Genomic DNA, 21,958 nt, shown 5'->3' on the forward strand with positions numbered 1-21,958 from the left:
ATCTTTTTTCAATGATTTTCTTAATGAATGACAGCTCCGTAAAGTTGGTCGGTGGTCGAATAAAATTTGCTAAATTTATCATCGTCCTCGCGGAAATAAATCTAATCCCATTAGTCCCTTCCCGCCGGACGCCTTCGAACCAATGTGAATCGGTTTCCCGGCCGCACAATGTCTTACAACGTGGATGAGATGAGCTGGATTGGTAGGTTGCCGTGCGCCCGAATAGGGGGAGACAGTGTTAACTATAATGGCAAACTTCCGCTGTTGTAGATGTTCGGAATCTGTTCCGAAAGTGGCGCGACGACAATGAGCGAAAGAGTGACGACGTGATGGAACTGTGGGACGGTGTACTGGCCAGCAAACAGCAGAAGCTGGGCAATGAACGACACCTGGTGCTGGAACAGGTCATTATCGCTGCGCTCGACTGCAATCGCATCGAAACGGCCGAACACTGTGTGAGCATTCTCTCGGCCGAGTTTCCCGGCAGTCTGCGCATCCAGAAGTACCGTTCGATGCTACTGGAAGCCCTGGGACGCTACGAAGATGCTTTGGACGAGCTGGAAACCATCATCCGGAAAGACGAGACGAATGCGGCGCCCCGAAAGCGCAAGGTGGCCATACTGAAAACGCAGGGTCGCACGGCCGAAGCTATCAAGGAGCTGTGCGACTACATGAAGATTTTCATGTCCGACCAAGAAGGGTGGCATGAGCTGTGCAATCTGTATTTGGCCGAGGGTGAGTACGCAAAGGCCGCCTTCTGCATGGAAGAACTGCTGCTCCACAACCCGCACAGTCACCTGATTCATCAAAGGTTTGCCGACATCCGGTACACTATGGTAAGCTGGGCATCCTTCAGCAAATTATTCCCAAGTCACATGCTCCCGTACTTCTAGGGAGGGCTGGACAATATCGAGACGGCGAAAACACACTACTGCAAGGCCGCAAAGCTCAATGTTAACAACCTTCGCGCATTGTATGGATTGTTTCTGGTGGGTTGAACCATGGCGTGGCCGCTGTTTCGAGAATCACAAAGGCTTTCTTTCCGTTTTCGCTTGCAGTGCGCGGGTCACATAATGAACTCGAAGGCGGTCGTCGGAAAGCGAAAGGAAGCCCAAAAGCTAGCCCACTGGGCCATGGAGCAGATACAGGCACGAACGAATGTGCCCGCAAAAGACACCAAAGCTACGGACAGTAAAGTGGGGAAAAGTCGGCTCGACAAGTCCACAGATGAGCTGGCGGCGCTTGAGCAAGCCTTTGGCGGGTTAGATGTCGGAAAACTAACCAATTGACAGACCTGGCATCACCAGAGTGTCGCCACTGTCCTCAGCGTTGTTTGATGCCTGTTTGGCAATTTTGTTTTGCGACTGATGCACGAACATCAGTTCCCGTTTTAGTTCAATAACTAGCACCCAGGCGGCACGAGAGATCCGCGGAGTGTAGCGGCTTACGTTTCATGCGAACATCCATTCCCTTGGGTTAGGATAAGTTATGCGCGATCTGAAACAGATTCAACCAATGGCGCACTAAGAAAGAGAAAAGACAACGTCATGCAGCTGCACCTAGACGTGCATTGGCCAACCGGAAGCGATGGCAACACAATGCACTTTTTAGTTTATCATCACCACAAATAAACGGCAGTCTTCGTCTGTGTTTATCACTTTCTTTTTTTAGTATCAAACATTCAGTACATCCAGGGCGAAAAGCGTTAAGGTACCCTTAAGGAGGTGGTTAATAAACGGTTTGATTAGTAAGATGTGTGATCCGTGTAATTCACTCCCGCCGCTTCCGGTCCTGTGGTCCTTTCGATTTCCATCGCTTTGCTGTCGAACTGAATCAAAATCACGACATACGTGATAATGAAGCCAATCATGGTAGCAAACACGGGCCAGTTGAGGGTATGGCCACCCACTGTGAGGGCCATCGATCGATGTTGTGACTGTTGTGATAAGGCACACAGCTGCAAGTAGAAAAGAAAGTCCAAGAAATAAACGGAGATCAACTATGGAGATCGATCAACCGCACAAACCTGGTTCTGCAGGCCCTCATCATCGACTTGGCGCAAGAATGCGTGAACCTCGCGGGCGAACTGTGTGGCCTCTCTGCACAACCAAGCACCGTACAAAACTGCGGGTAACATTATGCTGCTCGTGTAGAAAGTCCAGGAGATGAGCATCATTGAGAAAAGTCGCTCCACTTCGCCCATTACGACTGCGGCACGGTAGCACGCGAATATACAAAAAATGTTCAAAACCGTATTCCCAACCATAGAAAACACCACCTGCACACCAAATACTCCATTAATATGCTCTACAACGCACGACAAGTTGTAGTGAAGTGCCGTAGTGCCCGCCACCAGGATGCGATACTTGGCGGTATCCTTTGGTGTGGCAACGTTTGCGGCTTGCCGACCATTGGTCAGTAACTTGCAAAGCGACTTGATGCGGTACCAAACGCACAGCTCGCAAATGATGAACCAAACCGTAAGCATGGCACGCGGCAGATTGATAATGTTGATGAGAACGATCAAAACGGCCAAATTGAGAGGATTAAATATTAGGCTACCGAAACCGATGGCGGCTGCGTTGAACAGAGACGTCCCGACAGCGAATATAGCTGCCCAGCCTACACCCCAATAGTTGATCTCATTGCAACGTATTCGAAAATCGAGACGAAGCAGTGTACGGTCGAACAGTTGCAACTCGGACGTAATCTTCCACATCCGTTGGCGCTGGAGGATCATGCGCGACAAACTGACGACACTTCCGGCAGGAGCAATTATCAGTATCCACAATAGGCCATTGTTGAGCAGCTGCGACTGAGTGTTTAACGTTGACGGTAGAATAAAGATACTGACCAGGATAACTACTATCTGCAGCAGCAGAAAACAAACGAGCATTAAGCTAACACAAATCGAGGACTGTTTCGGGCAGCATAATTGTTCCCATTTCAACAATTCGTCACTCCAGCGGTTTGAATTTAACAACCTTTGCACGCACGACTTCGATGCTCCCATTGCACGAGACAAGTGACGAATGGAGACATCGTCTGAAGACCACCCACCGATGACCCGTGCCGATTGCATTAATAATGACCCATTAGAATCGAAATCATCATCATATACTATAGTGACACATGCCGACGCGCGTATGCCGGTATCATTTATTACACGCTGCCGGGAGCTACATCCAAAATGGGCGTTTAACGTCGAACATTCTAACCCCGTTTGCCACGGCGTCGCTTACTTCGATCTGGCGGCCAACGCACCGAGGTCGGCAATGCACTTGTTCAAGTTTTCCTTCTCCTGGTCGGGCGTGATCGATTTGACCACACTTTTGACGATCCAATCAACCATATGCTTTTGCGAGATGCGACGATCGACGTTCTGGCGCTCGACCTGGTAGTCCAAGCGCTTCTTTACCTCGAGGTACGCGTTCATGGCGCGCTCGCGGTATGCCGCCTCCAGCTGGAGCGCCACGTTTTCTTTCTTTGCCTGCACCAGCATGGTTTGGCCATCGGCACGCCACTGCTCTTTCTTCTCATCCTCAATAGCCTGCGTCAGCTGCTGGATGTTGTTGATACGGCTTTCCTTCCATTCATCTTCAACTTTCTGCAAATGAGAACAGGGAGCGTACCAGTTTAGTGGGGCGAGCAGGCCGGCGAGAGCGCGTTCATCTTACGTCGACTTCCTTGTCGAGGTAGGCAGCCAACGAGGGGCCAAACTTTTTCACGGCAAACACAACCATGACGGCCAGCGACAGGCCGTTGTAGTACTCGTGCTCCATGATGTAGATTTCCTTCGAGCACAGGTAAGTCATCAGACCGGCACCGAACACGTACGGACCGGTGACGCCGGTTTTGTTGTAGAAGAACGTAAACCATTCCTCCGGCACGAATCCGAGACGAACCTTTCCGCCGTGCTCCGGTCGTTGTGGGCGATTGGCAACCTGGCTAGCTGCGCCACGGGCCAATACTAAGGCCGCGGGCTTCTTGGCCGCTGCAAGAAACAGAGAAGTATCGTTCAGTAGGTCCTAGGCCCATCGTTGCACAATCATTTCGTCACTGATCCCACGCACGGAGATGGCTATTTTTCAGCGGTGGACGATCAAAAGACCGCACATTTGACACTAGCTGATTACATAAACGAAGCGCTCTTGGGCATTAGCATTTGTGCAAAATATATTCGCACTTTAGGCCTGTCGAACTACTCAGCCTTGGCGCGCTCCCCCAGATTATATGCTCACCTGACAAAAGCACCGCCCGGGAAAGCATTTTCGTTCGCTGCGGATGGAAACCTGAACGAGCAGTTCTATCGTACGGATAACTTGGTCCGATGGCGAATCTACAGGATTTGTTCGTTTTCGTCTCTTCGCCTGCGAGACAGTTGACAGCTAGTGGCGCAGGGCTGCTCTTCAGTCTTCAGTGCTTATCGTGCAAATTTGAAAGGAGATTAAATAAGGTAAATAAGGTAATGCTAAATAAGGTAATGGGCGATTGTTAAGAAAATATATACAGCATTTCTCAATGATGCTCAATTGCAATTATTCACTATCTGAAATCGGTAAAAAGTTGTTATTTTTACATAATCGTGAGGCGCCTCACTTTGCTTCAACGTCACCTGCCAGTTTGTTTTGTTGCACGGTTTACGCATGCAACACGAAACCCCACAAATGCGACAATCCCACAAATCCAAGTTGAGTTTGGTTTTGTAATTTCGGTCCAGATTTTCCGCCATGGGCTTGTGTTCGTCCTGCTGCAGAGGCTCTAGCGAAGAAGAGTTGATCACGCCGGATGCGGTAAGCCCAAACAGGATGTGCAGAGTGCTACTACCAACTTTCCGATGCAATGTTCACCGTATGTCTCGCAGGAAACTCGGCGGCAGCAACAGCGTGAAGCCGCGGAAAGACGACGAATCGAGCAGGAATCTCGCGGAATCAAGGATCTTGATAAAGTTAGACGACAACAGCAGAGGGCACAGGAACAGGATCGACGGGAGCAGGAAGCGTCCCGAATGGGAGGGCAATCCACGCTAAAAGTACGGCCGCAAACGAGGGTTGCGATAACTCACGTTCTAATGGCTATGCTTCCTTTACTTTTAGTGGCAGCAAGATTAAAACCGGACGAATACCCGCCGTGGCCCATAACCATGTTCGTGTGCATCGGAACAACCAACTTTGGAAGCGTTTATAATGGCTATTTATGTTTTATGTTTTTAATAAAGTAACATTTGATGTTTTGCTGTTCGCGTCGATTGTTATGTTGCCGACTCACGCACACACACGGATATCTTTCAAAAGCGACTGTCAAAAGCGAGTTTCGGCATTCGCGAACAAGTTCTTCGTGTGCGGGCGCGAAAACATCCGTTCTTCCTTTCCGCTTTTGGGACGAAAGTGTCCGCTGGTCGGCACAATTGAGCTAACAACCGCTTTTCGACCGGCTTTGGTTTGATCAAGTGTGCATCGAGTTCGTGGAACATTGACACAGGTGTTGGCGTAAAGAGTTTCACAGAAGCCGGGATTTGTGTGTGATTTGGTTTCCAAAGGGAGAGCCGAGACACCGACGAGATTAAAAAATGCTGAATGTTCCCAATGAGAAGGTAATAGCGATAAGATAAGAATGGTCCACAGATGAGTCCCTCGTTGTGCTGAGTGCAATGGATAATTTAGGAAACCTGAATCCGTGCCATGACGGAACGCGCGGTCGATCTTGTGCAGATCGCGGCGTTCCTGTGACCTTGGCTGACCTTGGCCCAATGTTGCGGCCCGTGCGATGTCCTTGTGATAGCACTAAATGTAACGGTACTAGACTTTCAGGAAAGCACTAGAGCGCGCCTATTGGTTCCGGCTTTAAGGTGTTTTCAAAATGAAAACTCCATCTTTATATAAGCGTCGTTCCTCGCGGGGGGACAGTATTTTATTGCATCCCCTTTTATGCCCTTTTTGCATTTTTTGCTCATCGAAGCATACGAGCACCGGACGGGGAACAATCGGGATTAGTAGTGCTATCAGCTAAAGACGATATTTGTAAACAGCAGGACACAGGCCACTATCGACAGGAATCTTTTAACCGGTGTTACTGCCGGGGGTACTTTGGCGTGTTTGGAAAAATGGCTTGATTAGTTGCACAGCGCCGTGTTCTGTTTGCTGACCGACCGGAACGGCGTTGATGGTGCCTTATCATCGTGCCCTCGCTGGAAAGTGGCACTTGTGTCCCGCCGCTTGTTGGAATCCCACATCCCAGATGACACGCTAGTTCCGTTCCGACCAGAGGACAGATCGCACCACACCCGACCTTCAACCGGGAGGCCGAGTTGCGCCGCGAGACAGTGTTTTGTGTGCTACTAACGGTACGGGCGAGCAGAAACGAGACCAATTGACCTCGCAAGCACGCCAAAAAAACCAGCCGTTCCGCCAGAATGACCGGCGCCATCGAAATGTTGCTGAGCGTAAGTTAAAATTACGGTGGGCCGCTAACGACCGACGATCATCGCAACGATCGAGCTTTGCGACAAAGTGGCAAGCAACGAGCTGCCGCCGGGCGGGCCATCAAAACCGACGACCTTTAGCTTGGCCCCGAGGAGGATGATGATTCTGTCCACTTCCTTCGGCGAACCGACGGGGAAGTTGTGTGGTGGCTGTATTTCGTTTGAAGAACGAATGAATGTCAGATGACCCGGCGTCGCGCGCTTCCGATAAGACTAGACCCCACAGATTGACCTACCAATGGGTGCCCCGATTAATGTTTAGCAGTTTTGGCGTTGAACGAACAACGTGTATGTTCACCCTTCGCAATCTCAAACACGAACAGCGCCGGATGAAGCATGTGCGTTTAGCATCATTGAGAGATAAATGAGCATCTGGTTTTTGGATAACGGTTTTCGAAACTTCCGGTCGTTTCGGAGCGTAAACTGCTGTTCAAAATCTGGCGATATATCGCATTACTATACGAACGCTTTGTTCGTAAATTAACCTCCGGCCGTGGTGGCTTTATGGTCACGCAATAATAGTTTAGTAGATCGTCTAAACGCTGCAATGGGGAGATGTGATTAGTGATTAGTGGAAACACCACCCGTTGGGTACACGTGACTAGAAGATAATGGTCAAGTTGGGAATGTGCTTGCATTTTAATACAAACAACAACTCAGCGTTATTTTACGTGCAGTTGTAAGATCACTAGTTGAATGTTCGTACTCACGTTTGTCTGCTTGGGCTACCAGGGATAGTGTTTACTAACCCTCCACTGAATGCCCTAACCGGGGAACGGGGAGTGCCTTACGCCGCACCATTCCAGTTGACTGATTATAATGATGAATTGTATGAACGTAGAGAGACTTTGTTCACCTAAGCCAAGGTCAATCAAAAGACTTCACAATTAAATAAAACATCTTTCTGGAAGGAAAAATAGGTTCGAAAACCTTGGTGCGAACTGGTTGTCGCTTATCTTTTGAACCATTCGTCCCGAAAATCGCCACTGTCCTCGAGAAAACATCAATCATGACATGGCATGACTGGACAGAATTGTAAAACCGAGCGTGATGAAGTTAGGAAGCGATCGCAATCAGCTTCGTTCTGCCTAAACCCGTTTTTCGCGTTTTGGAGAACATTTTGCCCACAGAACTTACGCCTTATTGTTGCGCTAGGTTAGGAACAATTCTATCGGAACCACCGAGCAAACCGAGCCGTAGCGTGAATGATGCAATTGCCGACTCGAAACATAAGCGGAGAAGGGATATGGCGGCCGATAACAGTCTATATAAGACGCCGGCTCCCGCTATCAGGTCAGTTCAGTCAAATTATCGTTCGCGCCGTATGACTCGCGATCGTTTTTCGGTGATCGAGTGTTCTCGAAGTATTGAGCGAGAGTCGAGGAACAGTCTACAAGCGCAACTCGCTAACCCTCAGCTAGCTGCATTCGTTTGCGATGTTGGGACTACAGAACTCGTGCATCGTGTTTGGCGCCAAGGCAGATGGCGGCCAGCGGGTCAGTGGGGGAAAAGTGCATTTCAAAATGCTTAATCCGTCTGTTTCGAACGGATCGACGATGGAGGTGGGTCCGCTGAGCGGGATGAGAAAAATAGTGTTGGTTCTCGTAGTGTAATTATGTTAAGGTCGTTTCACAGCTTCCATTGCAATCGACCTTTTCTCAAGCCGCGAGCGTCCGTCGATGGGTCGAAGAAAACGAGTTGGGCGCGCGATAAGGTTGTTTAGGCTCGTTCATGGCGCCTGCGATGGCGTGTACGGTATCGGTACGTTTAAATCTTCTGGTGTTTGAATGATTAGAGCCATCGTTCGCCGCAAATAACGGCAATTACGAGCACGTGGCCGGCGTAGAGCCTTTAGTTTACATGCTCTGAGATGTGATTAAGATTTATGAACGACATTCAACAGGGAGATGTGTAGATTGCGTTGTTCTATTTCAATGTACCATTTTCATTGTTTCAGGTCCGTGGCCACCAGCGTGTGCCATCGGATACGAAGGAGTTCCACGAAGCGACCAAACGCGATGCTTTGATGCGCCTGAAAAAGGATCTGGACAATCTGCTCGAGACGGTGGAAGACGCGAAGCGACCAACCGTCCAGAAGGAAATGTGTGGCTTCGAAGCGCTGTACCATCGGTTCCTGCAAGAAGATGGGCCGTCCGTTACGTGGGATCGCATCGAAAAGCTGCCCGAAGGGGCGGTGAAGGACTATACGACGATCAACCCTCCTCAGGAGGGGCACATCCGCGATATGCTGGAGAAGCTGGTCGTGGTGAAGCTGAACGGTGGTCTCGGCACGTCGATGGGTTGCCACGGACCGAAGAGCGTCATTCCGGTCCGTAACGATCTGACGTTTCTCGACCTTACCGTGCAGCAGATTGAGCATTTGAACAAAAAGTACAACGCCAACGTTCCGCTGGTGCTGATGAATTCGTTCAACACGGACGAAGACACGGAGAAAGTGATCCGGAAGTACAAGGGCTTTCAGGTGCAGATCTACACGTTCAATCAGAGCTGCTATCCGCGCATCAGTCGCGACTCATTGCTCCCCGTCGCAAAGGACTTTGCCATTGACAACGATATCGAAGCGTAAGTAGGATTGTGTAGTCCAAAGGAGTTGGTTTTAATTTTTGCGCCGTTCCTATCGTTTCAGCTGGTACCCACCCGGTCACGGTGACTTTTACCAATCCTTCCAGAACTCGGGACTGTTGCGTAAATTTATCGAGGAAGGCCGCGAGTACTGCTTCCTATCCAACATTGACAATCTGGGGGCGACAGTCGATATTAAGATCCTGAACCGCCTGATCGGGGATGACCGGCAGAGCGATAAGCCGATCGAGTTCGTGATGGAGGTGACCGACAAAACGCGTGCCGATGTGAAAGGTGGAACGCTCATCAACTACGAGAACAAGCTGCGGTTGCTGGAAATCGCCCAAGTTCCGAAGGAGCACGTCGACGACTTCAAGTCGGTGAAAACGTTCAAATTTTTCAACACAAACAACATCTGGGCCCGACTGGAGTCGATCGAGCGTGTGCTAAATGCGAAAACGATGAACATGGAGATCATAGTCAACAACAAAACGCTCGACAACGGTATGCGTGTGATTCAGCTGGAAACGGCCGTTGGAGCTGCGATGAAGTGCTTTGACGGTGGCATCGGCATCAATGTGCCACGGTCGCGGTTTTTACCGGTAAAGAAAACTTCCGACCTGCTGCTGGTCATGTCGAATCTGTACAGTCTCAAGTACGGGTCACTGGTGATGTCGCCCCAGCGCATGTTTCCGACCACTCCGCTCGTCAAGCTCGGTGACAATCATTTCAGCAAGGTAAAAGAGTTCCTTAGTCGCTTTGCCAATATTCCGGATTTGATCGAGCTCGACCATCTGACGGTTTCCGGCGACGTCACGTTCGGGCGAGGTGTCTCGCTGCGCAGTACCGTCATCATCATCGCTAACCACGGGGATCGAATCGATATTCCTGCCGGGGCCATTCTGGAAAACAAGATCGTTTCCGGCAATATGCGCATTCTGGATCACTAGACAAAGAGCAAAGGCAAGGCCAAGATACTCGCAAGCAAAGGAGAGCACAACTTTTATTCTGGATCGCAAGAGTTGGAAGGTTTTAAAAGACAAACGAGGAAAAGTTCTGCCGGGACGGATGGGATGCTCTCGAGTTTTAATGTTGTTGTTTTCTTTTTTAAAGTAGAAATAGTGTGAAGCATAACGTCGGGAAGGCGCACAACCAAAAATGCAGGGCCATTGTATTGAAACGTAACGACGTGTAAAAGTGAGGGATTGAAACGCTTATTGTGAATGTTGAAATAAAACATAGTTCATACGGGCATTCTGTTGGCAATGTAAGTTTCACTTTCTTGGTAAGTTCAATGGTAATTCAGTTCTTGCAATCACTACTTAACGGACTATTCGAATATGTTTTCTACGGGCGGGAGGCACTCACTGGAGCACTCACGCTTCGAGTAGCTCAGCTCCGCGGCGTCAGCTGTCACTTTCCACCCACCGACGAGCAAAGTAACCTCCTCTGTGTTTACAAATTTCCCGTTCGTCGCGGTTTTACGTTCGGGTTGGTGGTTGCGTTTTTTTGTGCGTGGCACCGTGCAAAATGTGCCGATGTAAGCAGATATTGGCTTCCCAATGACTTGATATACCATTAAACCAGGGGGGCCCATACGAATCACTCATTCTGTTCCCCTAGCCGTTGCGGTAATTGAAGTCTCATTAAATAGTGATCGTTTACTTGCGCTCCGCAAGTACGAGCTGTATTGAAATTAGTCTGGGGTGCTAAAAGTTCCTGTGAATCGCACCGGTGAAAACAAAGTTCCTGCCAGAAAGGTGACCACGCGCATCATGAGCGGAGATCCCGGGAAGTCGGTGAAGAAACAGAAAACAGTAAGTACTCCCGAGGGCGATGTGTGTCTACAAGTGGTTTTCAATCGTAGCTGGCGACTACTACTGTCATTAGCACAGTGTGTGGTCTATCGGTTTAGCAGCCTACTAATCTATTCTACGGCACATGATCGATGATGGTGAGCGACCGGCACCCTGCCTCGACATACTTTCCTCATGATCATATCACTTTAAATTAACACATTTATAGGTCACTGACGCATGTAGATTGTACCGAGTTGTCATCGGTTGGGATGGGACAGCATCGGATTCAGACACGTGATAGCGGAAGCACTCCACGTTGCACACATTTCGATCTTTTCTTGTTTATTTTACATGCATCATATAGCATCGGCCCCAGAGTAGCGCCATATTCACCCGTCTGGCTGCTCAGCCATATGGCACCTCACTTCCATATGGGGCTTGATATAAATGGAGCGCACTAAATGAAGTCTGATAAGCCGTAATCTAGTGAAACAACAATTCATTCAGGCCCGGGGGGGTGGCGCTATTATACAATATATCAATTTTAGAGATAGCATTATCTTTCTCTTTGTTTGGGTCGTTTAAAATAGCGACGAACTGAAAGCCACAGCAGATATAATGTTTGAGGCTCGTGTGCTTACTGTGCAAAATTTGAACTACGGTTCTAGAATTACTGGACCGGTTTGTGTGTGATGTCGACCATCGGGTTGATAAAAGACTGTCTTGGGCAGCATAACAGTCGGCACACTGGTCGAGCTCGTTGACCCGCACGGGGGCCGTAGACGCGCGTTGCTCAAACATACAACTTAAGCGCGGAAGAGGCTCTGCTGGAGCGAAAACATAGGTACACGCAAACCCACACACACGAGGCATTGTAGTAATCGCCCGAACTCGGCCAGAGTTGCGTGGTGTGGCGACTCAACCCAGCCAGCTAAGGACGCCGGGTGGCACAAAAAGTAGTGTACGCGGGACACACACGACGTGTTCGCCAGTTGGTGGCTAATAATCGGTGGTTGTGTTAATAAATACCCCTTGCTGACGCGCCAGACCGTTCAGTTAGTGATCGTTGTGTGCCTCGAATAGGTGTGATCGCGGGTTGTGCCTCATAAGTTTTGTTTTCTAGAAACATTGTGTATCAAAAACAGAAGCGAAGGGAACATCCCAGCGTCACAACGCATCGAGGATCGTTGCTCTCTCCCAAAACAAACAACTTGGACAATCTTTGGGGAAACTTTTTCGAACTACGTGTCGGGGCGGGGAACGACGGAACTTTCTCCAACCGTCTTCGCACACCACCGGACAGTACTAGTGCGATTTCGACCGCATGCTGGGCGGCTCCCGCAGAAGAACGGGTTTTGTTTTGGCTCGCAGCATCCCCTTACTTGTGGTCGATCTGCCCGAGCGATCGGAAGCAACGTGCGCCGCGAGTGAAAGCCAGCAGCACGCGGAGGTTTTGCAACGTACAATTTTGTTTTGCATTTAGTGGCCGCGTGGCCAACGTTCGACAACAACAAACATTGCCTCCGTTTGACTGGGCCATTACAATCCGCCCCATTGTTCCGTGGCAACATTTGCGTCAATCAATTTGCGTACGAGATCGAGATCATTCAAAAAGTGTTCGGAAATGTTCGTCAAACGAAGGAAGGTGGCCAATTTCAACAATAACTCGTTCCTGGCCAACTCTAACTACGAGAATCACCCGGAAGGACGGGCGAAGATGTTCCGTTGCAGCAAGCACAAGGATTGCAACGGCAATGTGTCGGAAGAGGTAAGCCAAAACGCCTCGATCGGTGAATCCGAAGCCCATCGACAGCCCAAATCGAATTTGAAAAGCAGGAAGGGCCACCGGGGCGCTGTAGTTTGTGGAACTTTCTCTTATGTCGCACCACAACAATCATCTCCTTGACATGCAAATCCAGGAGTGGCGCAACAAAAGCGCGCATTGAAGATCGTGCCTTCCCTGGAAGGGAATGGCCAAATGTTAAAGGCTGTTGGTTGGGGCCTGGAAGGGATAATTGTAGTGGGTCCGTAAGTGGATGAGTTCATGCTTCTTTCGCTCTCTTGAGATTGGTGATGTAAACCGAAACCGCCGACGGTCGATGTCCTCTGCTTTGATGTGTTGATGAATTGATGATTGCGGTGGAAATGGTTTATCTACACAGACAGGACAGAGTTCTAGGAATTCACCTAAAGTGTGATCTTCGCGTTATTCCGAGGGACAACTTTGCTGGGGCATTAGCGGAGCGTTTACGAGGGATTTACTGTAAGCTCCATGGGCCATTGGCGTGTAAGATAAATTGCACTACGATGGCGCGAGGCAGGAAGCGCAACGGTTAGACACTTATCTCTCCGTCACTTGCGGGCGCCAAACGCAGCGTACTTAAGGATGGTGCACGCGGAAGTTTCTCATTTAATTGCTTGTAGTGCACGTTCCCTGCGCCGGCCGGTCGCTATGGAAGAGGTAGCCTGCTATGTGGGAACTGACCATTAGTAAACAATTCTTTTAAACTTACAAGGTTCTAATCCGGTTTGTTCGTTTCTTTTTCTATCCTCAGTGCCTGCAGGTGGCCACCAATGTTACGGAGCAGAAGCACAATGTGTCGCGAGAGGTGCGCGGACAAAATCTGGGTCTGTGCCGTGGGTTCCGCGGGTGCACCGTGTGGCTGACGGGGCTCAGTGGGGCCGGGAAGACTTCGATCGCGTTCGAACTGGAAGCGTATCTCGTCTCGAAGGGCGTTCCGGCGTACGGGCTCGACGGTGACAATATTCGCACCGGGCTGAACAAAAACCTTGGCTTCTCGCAGGTCGATCGCGAGGAAAACATTCGCCGCGTGGCGGAAGTGGCGAAGCTGTTCGCGGACAGCGGTGTCGTGTCGATCTGCAGCTTCGTGTCGCCGTTCGCCGAAGATCGCGAGATGGCGCGCAAAATCCATAAGGATTGTGATCTAAAGTTTTTCGAAGTGTACGTAGACACACCGCTGGAGGTTTGTGAGACCCGCGACGTGAAGGGGCTGTACAAGAAGGCCCGCCAGGGCGTCATCCAGGGGTTTACCGGTGTAACGCAGGCGTACGAGGCACCGGAGTCACCGGATTTGCGCGTGAGCACCGAACTGCTGACCGTGCGTCAGTCGACGCTGAAGCTGATCCGGTTTCTAGAAGACGAAGCCATCATACCAAAGTTCCTGAAGGAGGACGCGCCGCTGCCGGAGCTGTTCGTGTCGGATGAGCTGAAGCCGGAAGCGCTGTCACTGCCATCGCTCACCATCAGCACGGTCGAGCTGCAGTGGCTGCAGGTGCTGGCGGAAGGCTGGGCCTTCCCGTTGCGGGGCTTCATGCGGGAGCAAGAGTATCTGCAGGCGCTGCACTTCAACTGCTTGCTGAACGAGGACGAAACACTACGAACCAATCAATCCGTCCCGATAGTACTGTCGGCCAGTGCAGCTGATAAGCAGCTGCTGGAAGGGGTCAGCGCCCTGGCACTACATTATGAGGGGCGCGCAGTGGCCATTCTGCGAAAGCCGGAATTTTTCGAGCACCGCAAGGAGGAACGATGTGCACGTCAGTTCGGAACGACAAACCGCGATCATCCGTATATTAAGATGATCTACGAAGCCGGTGACTATCTGGTCGGTGGCGAGATAGAGGCGTTTGGGCGGATCGAATGGAAGGACGGCCTCGACAGCTACCGACTGACGCCGAACGAGTTGAGGAAAAAGTTCAGCGACATGAAGGCGGACGCCGTGTTTGCCTTTCAACTGCGCAATCCTATCCACAATGGGCACGCACTGTTGATGAGCGATTGCCGCCGGCAGTTGCTGGAACGGGGGTTCAAGAATCCGGTTCTGCTGCTGCATCCGCTCGGTGGCTGGACTAAGGACGACGATGTACCGTTGCCGGTACGCATGGCCCAGCATCAGGCGGTGCTAGACTCGGGAGTGCTCGATCGCGAGCACACGGTGCTGGCGATTTTCCCCTCGCCCATGATGTACGCTGGGCCCACCGAGGTCCAGTGGCACGCCAAAGCCCGTAAGCTGCGCCTAAGCGGCGACAGTTTGTGACTATTTTCTGACCGTTTCTCCTTGTTTTGGTAGGAATGAACGCAGGTGCTAACCATTACATCGTGGGGCGGGATCCGGCCGGTATGCCTCATCCGGACAAGACCGTCTATCCGGACGGTAATCTTTACGACGGAACGCACGGTGCACGTGTGCTCAAGATGGCCCCCGGGTTGGACAGCATAGAGGTAGAACGTCGTACGGAACCCTCACTAAGATTCGCTGCTAAATAACGAGTAACTGTTCTACGATTGCAGATCCTTCCGTTCCGTGTGGCAGCGTACGACAAGTCTGTCTCGAAAATGGCCTTTTTCGATCCGGCACGTAAAGCGGACTTTGATTTCATTTCCGGCACACGTATGCGAAGCCTGGCGCGCAATGGAGACAATCCACCGGATGGATTTATGGAGCCGAAAGCGTGGCAGATACTCGCCCAGTATTACCAATCGTTGCAGCAGGGCCAGTAGAAGCCGACAGTTTTTCCGTTTTAGTTGTTCGTAAATGCATTTTATAAGCTTCCAGGCTCCGCAAATGGAATTGCAAGAGAGTAAGAGTAAGGGTATTTTCTCGGGTTAGATAATTTCTCACTTTTCCACCACGCCACATCGAGGCGACAAAGAGTGTTCCACGGTTTTACGTTTATTCACGGTATCTTTATTCACAAAAGGTCTCTGCGACTCCCATAGTGTGCTGCGATGGGCTACTGTGATGTCGGTTGATGCCCGCAGTCGACATGAAAGAAACGCGAATAAAGATACCTGTCAACGGGTACGTAGAAGGCGCGCCCACGAAACTTGATTGCGTTCGATTTTAATAGCCACTGACGTTTAGGTTGAGTTTCGTCGAGAACTTGATCGGAAACCCAGTGGGGAATACAATACGTATTGGCGCTTCAATCCTAAATCTTGTGCCCGACCGCTCCTGCGACGCACAGACAGCCTATGTGTAATGTTAGTTCTCTTTTTGTTTTATATTTACAAAAACACTCTAATCCTAACGTAATTCAAAGAAGCACACACAAGCGCGCTTTACGCGTGCTCCGTCTGCTTTTTGGCCCATAAACGTGCACTTTTGCGGGCCCGAGCAGAATCGGAGTGCGCACGCATTCGCCTTAGCCCCTATTTGGGAAAATCGGCCTCGCTAGCGATGATCCCTTTGTGTTTCATCATGTCGTCGATGTACTTTTTCACTTTACGTTCAGCTGGCGAATGAAAGGGAGAGAAAACAAATTGAGTATGAGAAGCGATCGGTGGCGGGACTACGCCAGGCTAACTTACCGACGACATCGGCTTCGAAGAATTTGTGCGAAATTTTTCGGGCCAACCCCTTGAACAGCTCTTTCGATTTGATCTTTGAATCGCGATAATACGGCATCAGAAAGTGAATGACACAGCTGGCCAAATTCTTCTTCTTCTTCTCCATCTCAACCAAATGCGATCCGGACGGCGTTGAGCTGGCCGAATCCGATGGCCCACCGGGAGTGTGGCCCGCGGACGTCAAGATGTGCATCGAACCGGCCGACGGCCCCGGGACGTTGCTGCTGTTTGCCATAATGCTCTGTTTCACGGCTGCTCCGAAAGAACTCAATCCAGCGCCGCTGACAGCTGACGTCCCACCGCCTAGTGATGCTTTGCCAACGTTTTGGAGAACGCTACTGTGCGCTAGCTGCATCTGGACAGCGGAGCTGAACTGGGCGGAGGCCGAGGTAGAAGGCTTGGCACACAATGAGGAAGAGGAGGACGTTGACGACGGTCCACTGGGGAGAGAGTAGGGCGGGCTTTTGGGAGTCGAAGCCAGCCGTGGATCGAGCGAAGCGCCTTCGTACGGTGTCCGTAGATCGGCGTAGGTGCGCTTGGCATGATGCTTGTCGTGATGTAACGACGGGGGCGACGTGGAAGGTGGAGGTGGCACGTAGCTGGAGTGCATGTATCCATTATCGGGCTCCGGCGACGGCGACAGCGGCGTTGGTGATGCTGGTGGCGATGCCGGTGGTGATGCCGGTGGAGATACCGTGGGAGACGCCGGAGGTGGTTGCTCTTTGAGCCGATTGTTCGGCGGGGACATTGGCGAAATCTGATCCCGGACGTCATCCCACATGTTATCGTTGGTCAGCATTGAGGGATCGCCGCTCGCCGAAACGCCGCCGGAGCCTCCGGGGCCTCCAGGTGGCTTGCTGCCGATAGAGTGCTGAGTGTAACTGGTGTACGTAGAGCTGGAATTACCACCACTGGCAGACGGAAATCCGGTGGCTCCGGCTTTACTGTAACTGGCACCTGCGTCACTATAGTGGGACACTCGCTTTTTCGGTGCCATGTAGCTGAACTCTTCCTGCGGGGACGGCGGTCGTCGGCTTGCTGCAGCGTGGTGGTGATGCTTACTGTTGACCGTCTCGTAGTCCGCGTCGTAGGTCCGCTTGCTGCTGCTTGGCTTCGGCTCATACTCCCGATCATACTCGTCCTCTTCGTAGGGTCGTTTCCGTCGGCGTCGCATTTCGTCCTCCTCCCAGTCACGGGACCGGGAACTGCCCGATCGGTATGAGTACGTGCGTTCCCTGGAGTACGATCGGCTGCTTTCGCGCGATCGCTTGTAGGATGACTTTTGCTTGGCTCGCGATCGCTCACTCGAGTACCCACGTGAGTCCGATCGGGATCGGTCGCGGTAGGCGGTCCGTTCGTTTGATACCAGATCCCTAGAACGGGAAAGCGATCGTCGGCGGTGCTCGTGTTTCCTCATTTCGCCCTCCAGGTACGGTTCGTTCGAGATGTACTCGACCGACGGAGAACGGGGTGACGATGGTGATCGTGGCGATCGCGGCGGTGAAATGGGCGAATGTGGAGAGCGCGGTGACCTCGGCGGAGATCGGCGCGACTCTGGTGATGGCGATGCCGGTGGCGACTGTGGCGATTGGATCGGATCGCAAGGAGGCAGGGGAGCCGGTTCCGGTGGGGCTATCGCCCGAACGTGATCATCGTCCCTGGAATCGGCATCCCACATATCGCCATCGTCGATCGTTATCACTCCGGGCACGGCCCCTCCCGCGCTTACACCGATCGCCAAGGAAGAAGTAGAGCAAATGCTGTTTTTGGCGCTAAAGTAGGAACCGATCGACGACTGACTGAGACCATCGCGATCACGCGAACTGGTGGAGGTGGCCTTGCCCGAGTGCTTGGTGCCTGGCTTCCGATCACCATTGCGATCACTCCGGTGATGATGGTGGTGGTGGTGCTTCTTGTCGTGTCCGTCCGATCGCAGCTCCTCTAGCACGCTATCGCCGTATTTTCGCTTAAGATCAGCTTCGATCGTACGATAGTCACCACCGTGGGCGGCACGATGCTTCGGACAGTGCTCCTTCAGCCGGGGGAACAGCGTTTTATCCAGCATAAGATTTTTAATCGCTTTCACCTACGAACAAAATTTGGATTAGTCTTTCACGTTCGACCACACGAGCACGCACGCGTCCGGCCATGGCCACAACTCAATGGGTAAAAAAAACTTATTCAAATTTAGAATTCCACACGAAAAAGAAAGACCACCATTCAATATCGTGTAAAGAAGGGCCCAGATAATGATCATACAACGCAAAACAAAAACAAAACGATGATGCGTCTCTTGTAGAAGGTCGCCGTTAGGACTAAAGTAATACCTGGTCATGCCACACTGACGACGGATCGGACTCTTGACTATTTTGATTGGTTGTAGCGACGAGTTTTATGGCAAACGGCAAATTGACCGATGCGTTTCTGATCGGTGTCAAATCGCATCGCTTGCTGCGATTGCGTACCCAAGCACGAGTAGAGAAAGGTTAGTGGTTGAGCTGTCGGTTGACGGTATTTTACAAGACGGAAAACGGCGCAGACCATCATTGTTGAAGGTGAAGGCGATGTTGACGAGCAAGCGAATGATGCTTGGTTGCTTGGATTGCGAACTTGGGAACATTTGCTGGCTGACTGTGTGACGGTTGGAGCGCTGTGGACGATGCTGCCACTGCTGTTGCTACTCGGGGGCACGTGCGTTTACTTGGGCAATTGTGTATTGTGAAAACTACTTGCACTTCGTTGATCGGCGCAGATTGAAATGGATTGTAATGTTTGCAATTGATCCACGAACAACCAAAAAACAAACGTAAATTGATTGGAAGTTTCCGAACTGATAGGTGGTACAAACCAAGTACATTTGATTGCAACAAGAGGCCATATGTCATAGGACGTATGCGAAAAAGGGGGGAAAATAGTAGTGTAAATAAAAAGGTAAAATAAATCGAACCGGCGGCGTGGGGTCAGACACTGTCTGCCTGCGCGCGTAAAAGGAGAACGCAGTTGGCGGCACACACGAGGAGCACACACGGGGATGGTGTACGAGGGGAATACAAAACATCGTTGGTGCGGACTTACCTGTAAGACGATCGCCCGGTGGTACAAACTTTTGACGGTGTTTTTGGTGAAAGCTTCGTACTCGATGTCCACGGCGATGTCCTCGAGGTCCTTGTACACGAGACTGTAGTCCGGCTCTTCGAAGCCTTTGCAGGAGTCCATATTTTTCTTCAACAAGTCGGCCAACGTCGTAACGTTCGTCTCGCGCGTGGCAATCGTCAGACCGCTCACCTTGATGGGCGTTTGCATGGCAAACTTTACACGCCCGATGGTGGCCGACCGTTGCATGGCCATATCCTTCGCAGCTTGCGCCTTGCGCAGGGCAAACTGACGCTGTATCAGCAGCGCCGATTCGACTTGTTTGCGTTTCTCGCGTCCCTCGCCGTAGTGCACATCGTAGTAGTCGTTCTCGTAGCCCCGGCGGCCTCCACCGTACAGCTCGGACGGATCGTCATCGTAGGACGTCATGGTTTTCAGTTTGCCCGAGATGTTGAGCTGCTGGAACGTTTCCAGTGCCTTTTCGGCCTTCTTCGGGTTCATGCACACGTCACACATGCTCCGACAGTCGGGCGGCTCGTCGCCAAAGTAGTCGGAAAACAGTCGATGCCGACACCGCACGGTTTCGCAGAATTCAATCATTTTTTCGAAATTCTTTATCACCTGCTTTGCACTCTCTTCCTTCGGTGTGTCTTTGCTTTTCTGCAAATCTTGCTTCAGCAGAAAATCAATTGATTTGCATTGATCGCGGCAGTGGTAAATGCGACAGTAGGATTTCTTTCCGTCGCGACCCGCTCGACCTGATTCCTGGTAGTAGGCGGCCACATTCTGAGGGTTGTCCCAGTGCACAATGAACCGCACCGAGCCCTTGTCGACGCCCATGCCGAAGCTGATGGTGGCCGCTATGGCCACGTACTTGCCTTCCATCCAATCTTCCTGCACCGTCTCCCTCTCGGACTGCTTCAGCCCGGCATGGTACGGTACCGTGCGCAGGCCCAGCTTCGTTAAGGTAGTAGACACGCGCTCCGTAGTTTCACGCGTGCGACAGTAAATAATACCGCACGCACGTTTGCTCTGCAAGTTAAGACAAAACATGGACCAGTCGTTCAGCAGTCGGATCGGAAACTGGCCACCCGCATCCAGAGCGCCCCGAAATCACGATCACTTACCGGTTTCACCTCATCCTGCTTCCCGAGGATGCTTTCAATGTACTCCTTCAAATGCAGAAAGTCGTCATGAATCGAATTCTTGAACACTACGTCATAGTAGAGATTGTGCCGGAAGCAAGACGTTTTGAACTTGGCGATCGGTTCTTTCAGCTTGAGGTTTTTGAAAATATCCGTCACCACATGCTTGGAAGCGGTCGCCGTGAGGGCAATCCACGGAATGGAGGGATACTCGAGCCGCAGATTGCCAAGCTTCAGGTAGTCGGGCCGAAAATCGTGACCCCACTCACTGACGCAGTGCGCCTCGTCCACCACGATGTAGGCCACTTTGCGAAATTTAACCAGCTGCTGCATAATCTCCCGAAAAGTGGCCGTGTTTGCCTGCTCGGGTGTGATATACAGGAACCGTATCTCGGTCTTGACGCTTTTCAGGTCATTCAGAACGCGCTCCCGATCTCGGGCACTCATTTTCGAGTTGATCGAATCGGCCGGAATCTTGATCCGGGCCAAGGTGTCTAGCTGATCTTTGATCAGAGCCAGCAGAGGAGAAAAGACGATCGTTACCTTGTTGTCCTGCATCACACCGGGCAGCTGAAAGCATAGCGATTTGCCTGCCCCAGTAGGCATTGAAACGTATACATCGCGGGTTCCTGTCAAACGAAACACGCGAGTAGGGCGAGAGCGGGAGAATAAACCGTGTTAGTATTGGACAAAATATTTGCGAATGCCCAAATCCCCCCCAGCCTGGATGACGTACTTGCGATGATGGTCTCGATGGCTTCCTTCTGGAGATGGCTTTTAAAATCGCGGTGGCCGAAATATTTCCACAACTTCTCCAGCAGCAGATCGTCATGGGTTTCTTTCGGATGCATCTTTTCAATCGCCCGCCGTCCACCGGAATGTTCCGGTGAGTCGCCTATTTCGACAATGTCATTGCCCACCGGCACTTCCATAGGCGTGTGGGGACGATGGATCACATCATCGTAATCCTGTATTGGCGGCGTTTTGGGTGCCCGCGGCGGCACATAGTCATCATATTCGTCGCATTTCGGATCTTTCGCCAGCAACTCTTCCAGCGACGCTTCGTCGTGCGCGTCGCACTTTGCACTGTACACGACGGGAACTGGCTCGAAAGAGGCGCTCGCTTGCAGCGCTTCGGGACTTTGCACGGGCTCACTGATGGGCCTCGGTTCCGGTTCGGATGTTGCATCGATCCGGCGTGTCGTGCCGTTGGCTTTGCGTTCTGCGTTACGATTGTGTTTCACATTTTTCCAAAACGACGCCTTCAAGCATTCGTTGAACTTGTCGAACTCTGAAGACATTTTGACGGAAGCTGATGCTCCCGTGTGTGTGGGAACAAACAATTAAACCGTGTATCGGCCGAAAATGCGTAATAAATGGCCGTTTCAGGAATACTGCAAACCGTTAACTAACACTGCGTGCCGAAAAGCATAACCCTCCGAAGCTGAACGCACAACCGCACGCTTCACTCCAGCCGAAAATCCGC

At 51.3% G+C, this 21,958-nt stretch overlaps 7 protein-coding genes across 9 annotated transcripts; 4 read left to right on the forward strand and 3 right to left on the reverse strand.

Moving 5' to 3' along the window:
* Positions 1-35: 35 nt before the first annotated feature.
* Positions 36-1,753, forward strand: LOC131208991 (ER membrane protein complex subunit 2-like). The gene is made up of 4 exons (XM_058201946.1): positions 36-202; positions 271-836; positions 894-989; positions 1,059-1,753. The coding sequence occupies exons 1-4, from the start codon at positions 169-171 to the stop codon at positions 1,287-1,289; spliced, it is 927 nt and encodes a 308-aa protein (XP_058057929.1). The 5' UTR covers positions 36-168; the 3' UTR covers positions 1,290-1,753.
* On the reverse strand, positions 1,745-3,013 carry LOC131211510 (uncharacterized). The gene is made up of 2 exons (XM_058205010.1): positions 2,027-3,013; positions 1,745-1,957 (listed from the first exon to the last, which is right to left on the reverse strand). The coding sequence occupies exons 1-2, from the start codon at positions 3,011-3,013 to the stop codon at positions 1,745-1,747; spliced, it is 1,200 nt and encodes a 399-aa protein (XP_058060993.1).
* Positions 3,014-3,118: 105 nt separating this feature from the next.
* On the reverse strand, positions 3,119-4,403 carry LOC131212277 (ATP synthase subunit b, mitochondrial). Its single transcript, XM_058206076.1, has 3 exons — positions 4,242-4,403; positions 3,678-3,994; positions 3,119-3,607 (listed from the first exon to the last, which is right to left on the reverse strand). Exons 1-3 carry the CDS (start codon positions 4,267-4,269, stop codon positions 3,239-3,241), a joined length of 714 nt encoding a protein of 237 aa, XP_058062059.1. The 5' UTR covers positions 4,270-4,403; the 3' UTR covers positions 3,119-3,238.
* Positions 4,404-4,629: 226 nt separating this feature from the next.
* On the forward strand, positions 4,630-5,234 carry LOC131212279 (small VCP/p97-interacting protein). The gene is made up of 3 exons (XM_058206077.1): positions 4,630-4,793; positions 4,865-5,032; positions 5,097-5,234. Exons 1-3 carry the CDS (start codon positions 4,731-4,733, stop codon positions 5,109-5,111), a joined length of 246 nt encoding a protein of 81 aa, XP_058062060.1. The 5' UTR covers positions 4,630-4,730; the 3' UTR covers positions 5,112-5,234.
* Positions 5,235-5,349: 115 nt separating this feature from the next.
* Positions 5,350-10,318, forward strand: LOC131212276 (UTP--glucose-1-phosphate uridylyltransferase). Of its 2 annotated transcripts, none has more exons than XM_058206075.1 (3): positions 5,350-5,593; positions 8,439-9,064; positions 9,129-10,318. In XM_058206075.1, the coding sequence occupies exons 1-3, from the start codon at positions 5,570-5,572 to the stop codon at positions 10,012-10,014; spliced, it is 1,536 nt and encodes a 511-aa protein (XP_058062058.1). In that variant the 5' UTR covers positions 5,350-5,569; the 3' UTR covers positions 10,015-10,318. The 2 variants fall into 2 exon arrangements, with proteins under 2 accessions (XP_058062058.1, XP_058062057.1); XM_058206074.1 differs by lacking the exon at positions 5,350-5,593 and adding an exon at positions 6,168-6,442.
* Positions 10,319-10,546: 228 nt separating this feature from the next.
* Positions 10,547-15,705, forward strand: LOC131206915 (bifunctional 3'-phosphoadenosine 5'-phosphosulfate synthase). Of its 2 annotated transcripts, none has more exons than XM_058199514.1 (4): positions 10,547-10,881; positions 13,419-14,889; positions 14,955-15,106; positions 15,176-15,705. In XM_058199514.1, the coding sequence occupies exons 1-4, from the start codon at positions 10,840-10,842 to the stop codon at positions 15,383-15,385; spliced, it is 1,875 nt and encodes a 624-aa protein (XP_058055497.1). In that variant the 5' UTR covers positions 10,547-10,839; the 3' UTR covers positions 15,386-15,705. The 2 variants fall into 2 exon arrangements, with proteins under 2 accessions (XP_058055497.1, XP_058055496.1); XM_058199513.1 differs by lacking the exon at positions 10,547-10,881 and adding an exon at positions 12,295-12,631.
* A 157-nt stretch (positions 15,706-15,862) lies between these two features.
* On the reverse strand, positions 15,863-21,773 carry LOC131210400 (uncharacterized). Its single transcript, XM_058203641.1, has 5 exons — positions 21,209-21,773; positions 20,455-21,101; positions 19,310-20,359; positions 16,196-18,320; positions 15,863-16,119 (listed from the first exon to the last, which is right to left on the reverse strand). The coding sequence occupies exons 1-5, from the start codon at positions 21,771-21,773 to the stop codon at positions 16,037-16,039; spliced, it is 4,470 nt and encodes a 1,489-aa protein (XP_058059624.1). The 3' UTR covers positions 15,863-16,036.
* Positions 21,774-21,958: the final 185 nt, after the last annotated feature.

This window comes from Anopheles bellator, chromosome 2 (assembly GCF_943735745.2).
Source record: "Anopheles bellator chromosome 2, idAnoBellAS_SP24_06.2, whole genome shotgun sequence".
Taxonomy (NCBI): domain Eukaryota; kingdom Metazoa; phylum Arthropoda; class Insecta; order Diptera; family Culicidae; genus Anopheles; species Anopheles bellator.

Excerpts from the sequence above, each read along its gene's own strand:
- LOC131208991 (XM_058201946.1), top strand. The coding sequence starts at position 169 with ATGTCTTACAACGTGGATGAGATGAGCTGGATTG. Across the intron at positions 837-893 it reads CCGACATCCGGTACACTATG|GGAGGGCTGGACAATATCGA; the intron begins GTAAGCTGGGCA and ends CCGTACTTCTAG. Across the intron at positions 990-1,058 it reads CATTGTATGGATTGTTTCTG|TGCGCGGGTCACATAATGAA; the intron begins GTGGGTTGAACC and ends TTTCGCTTGCAG.
- LOC131211510 (XM_058205010.1), bottom strand. The coding sequence starts at position 3,013 with ATGGGAGCATCGAAGTCGTGCGTGCAAAGGTTGTTAAATTCAAACCGC. Across the intron at positions 1,958-2,026 it reads ATGAGGGCCTGCAGAACCAG|CTGTGTGCCTTATCACAACA; the intron begins GTTTGTGCGGTT and ends TTCTACTTGCAG.
- LOC131212277 (XM_058206076.1), bottom strand. The coding sequence starts at position 4,269 with ATGCTTTCCCGGGCGGTGCTTTTGTCAG. Across the intron at positions 3,995-4,241 it reads CCGGGCGGTGCTTTTGTCAG|CGGCCAAGAAGCCCGCGGCC; the intron begins GTGAGCATATAA and ends TGTTTCTTGCAG. Across the intron at positions 3,608-3,677 it reads ACCTCGACAAGGAAGTCGAC|AAAGTTGAAGATGAATGGAA; the intron begins GTAAGATGAACG and ends TCTCATTTGCAG.
- LOC131212279 (XM_058206077.1), top strand. The coding sequence starts at position 4,731 with ATGGGCTTGTGTTCGTCCTGCTGCAGAGGCTCTAGCGAAGAAGAGTTG. Across the intron at positions 4,794-4,864 it reads AGTTGATCACGCCGGATGCG|GAAACTCGGCGGCAGCAACA; the intron begins GTAAGCCCAAAC and ends TATGTCTCGCAG.
- LOC131212276 (XM_058206074.1), top strand. The coding sequence starts at position 6,413 with ATGACCGGCGCCATCGAAATGTTGCTGAGC. Across the intron at positions 6,443-8,438 it reads CCATCGAAATGTTGCTGAGC|GTCCGTGGCCACCAGCGTGT; the intron begins GTAAGTTAAAAT and ends TCATTGTTTCAG. Across the intron at positions 9,065-9,128 it reads ATTGACAACGATATCGAAGC|CTGGTACCCACCCGGTCACG; the intron begins GTAAGTAGGATT and ends CTATCGTTTCAG.
- LOC131206915 (XM_058199513.1), top strand. The coding sequence starts at position 12,488 with ATGTTCGTCAAACGAAGGAAGGTGGCCAATTTCAACAATAACTCGTTC. Across the intron at positions 12,632-13,418 it reads ACGGCAATGTGTCGGAAGAG|TGCCTGCAGGTGGCCACCAA; the intron begins GTAAGCCAAAAC and ends TTCTATCCTCAG. Across the intron at positions 15,107-15,175 it reads CCGGGTTGGACAGCATAGAG|ATCCTTCCGTTCCGTGTGGC; the intron begins GTAGAACGTCGT and ends CTACGATTGCAG.
- LOC131210400 (XM_058203641.1), bottom strand. The coding sequence starts at position 21,773 with ATGTCTTCAGAGTTCGACAAGTTCAACGAATGCTTGAAGGCGTCGTTT. Across the intron at positions 18,321-19,309 it reads ACCGGGCGATCGTCTTACAG|GTGAAAGCGATTAAAAATCT; the intron begins GTAAGTCCGCAC and ends TTTTGTTCGTAG. Across the intron at positions 16,120-16,195 it reads CTTCGAAGCCGATGTCGTCG|CTGAACGTAAAGTGAAAAAG; the intron begins GTAAGTTAGCCT and ends TTCATTCGCCAG.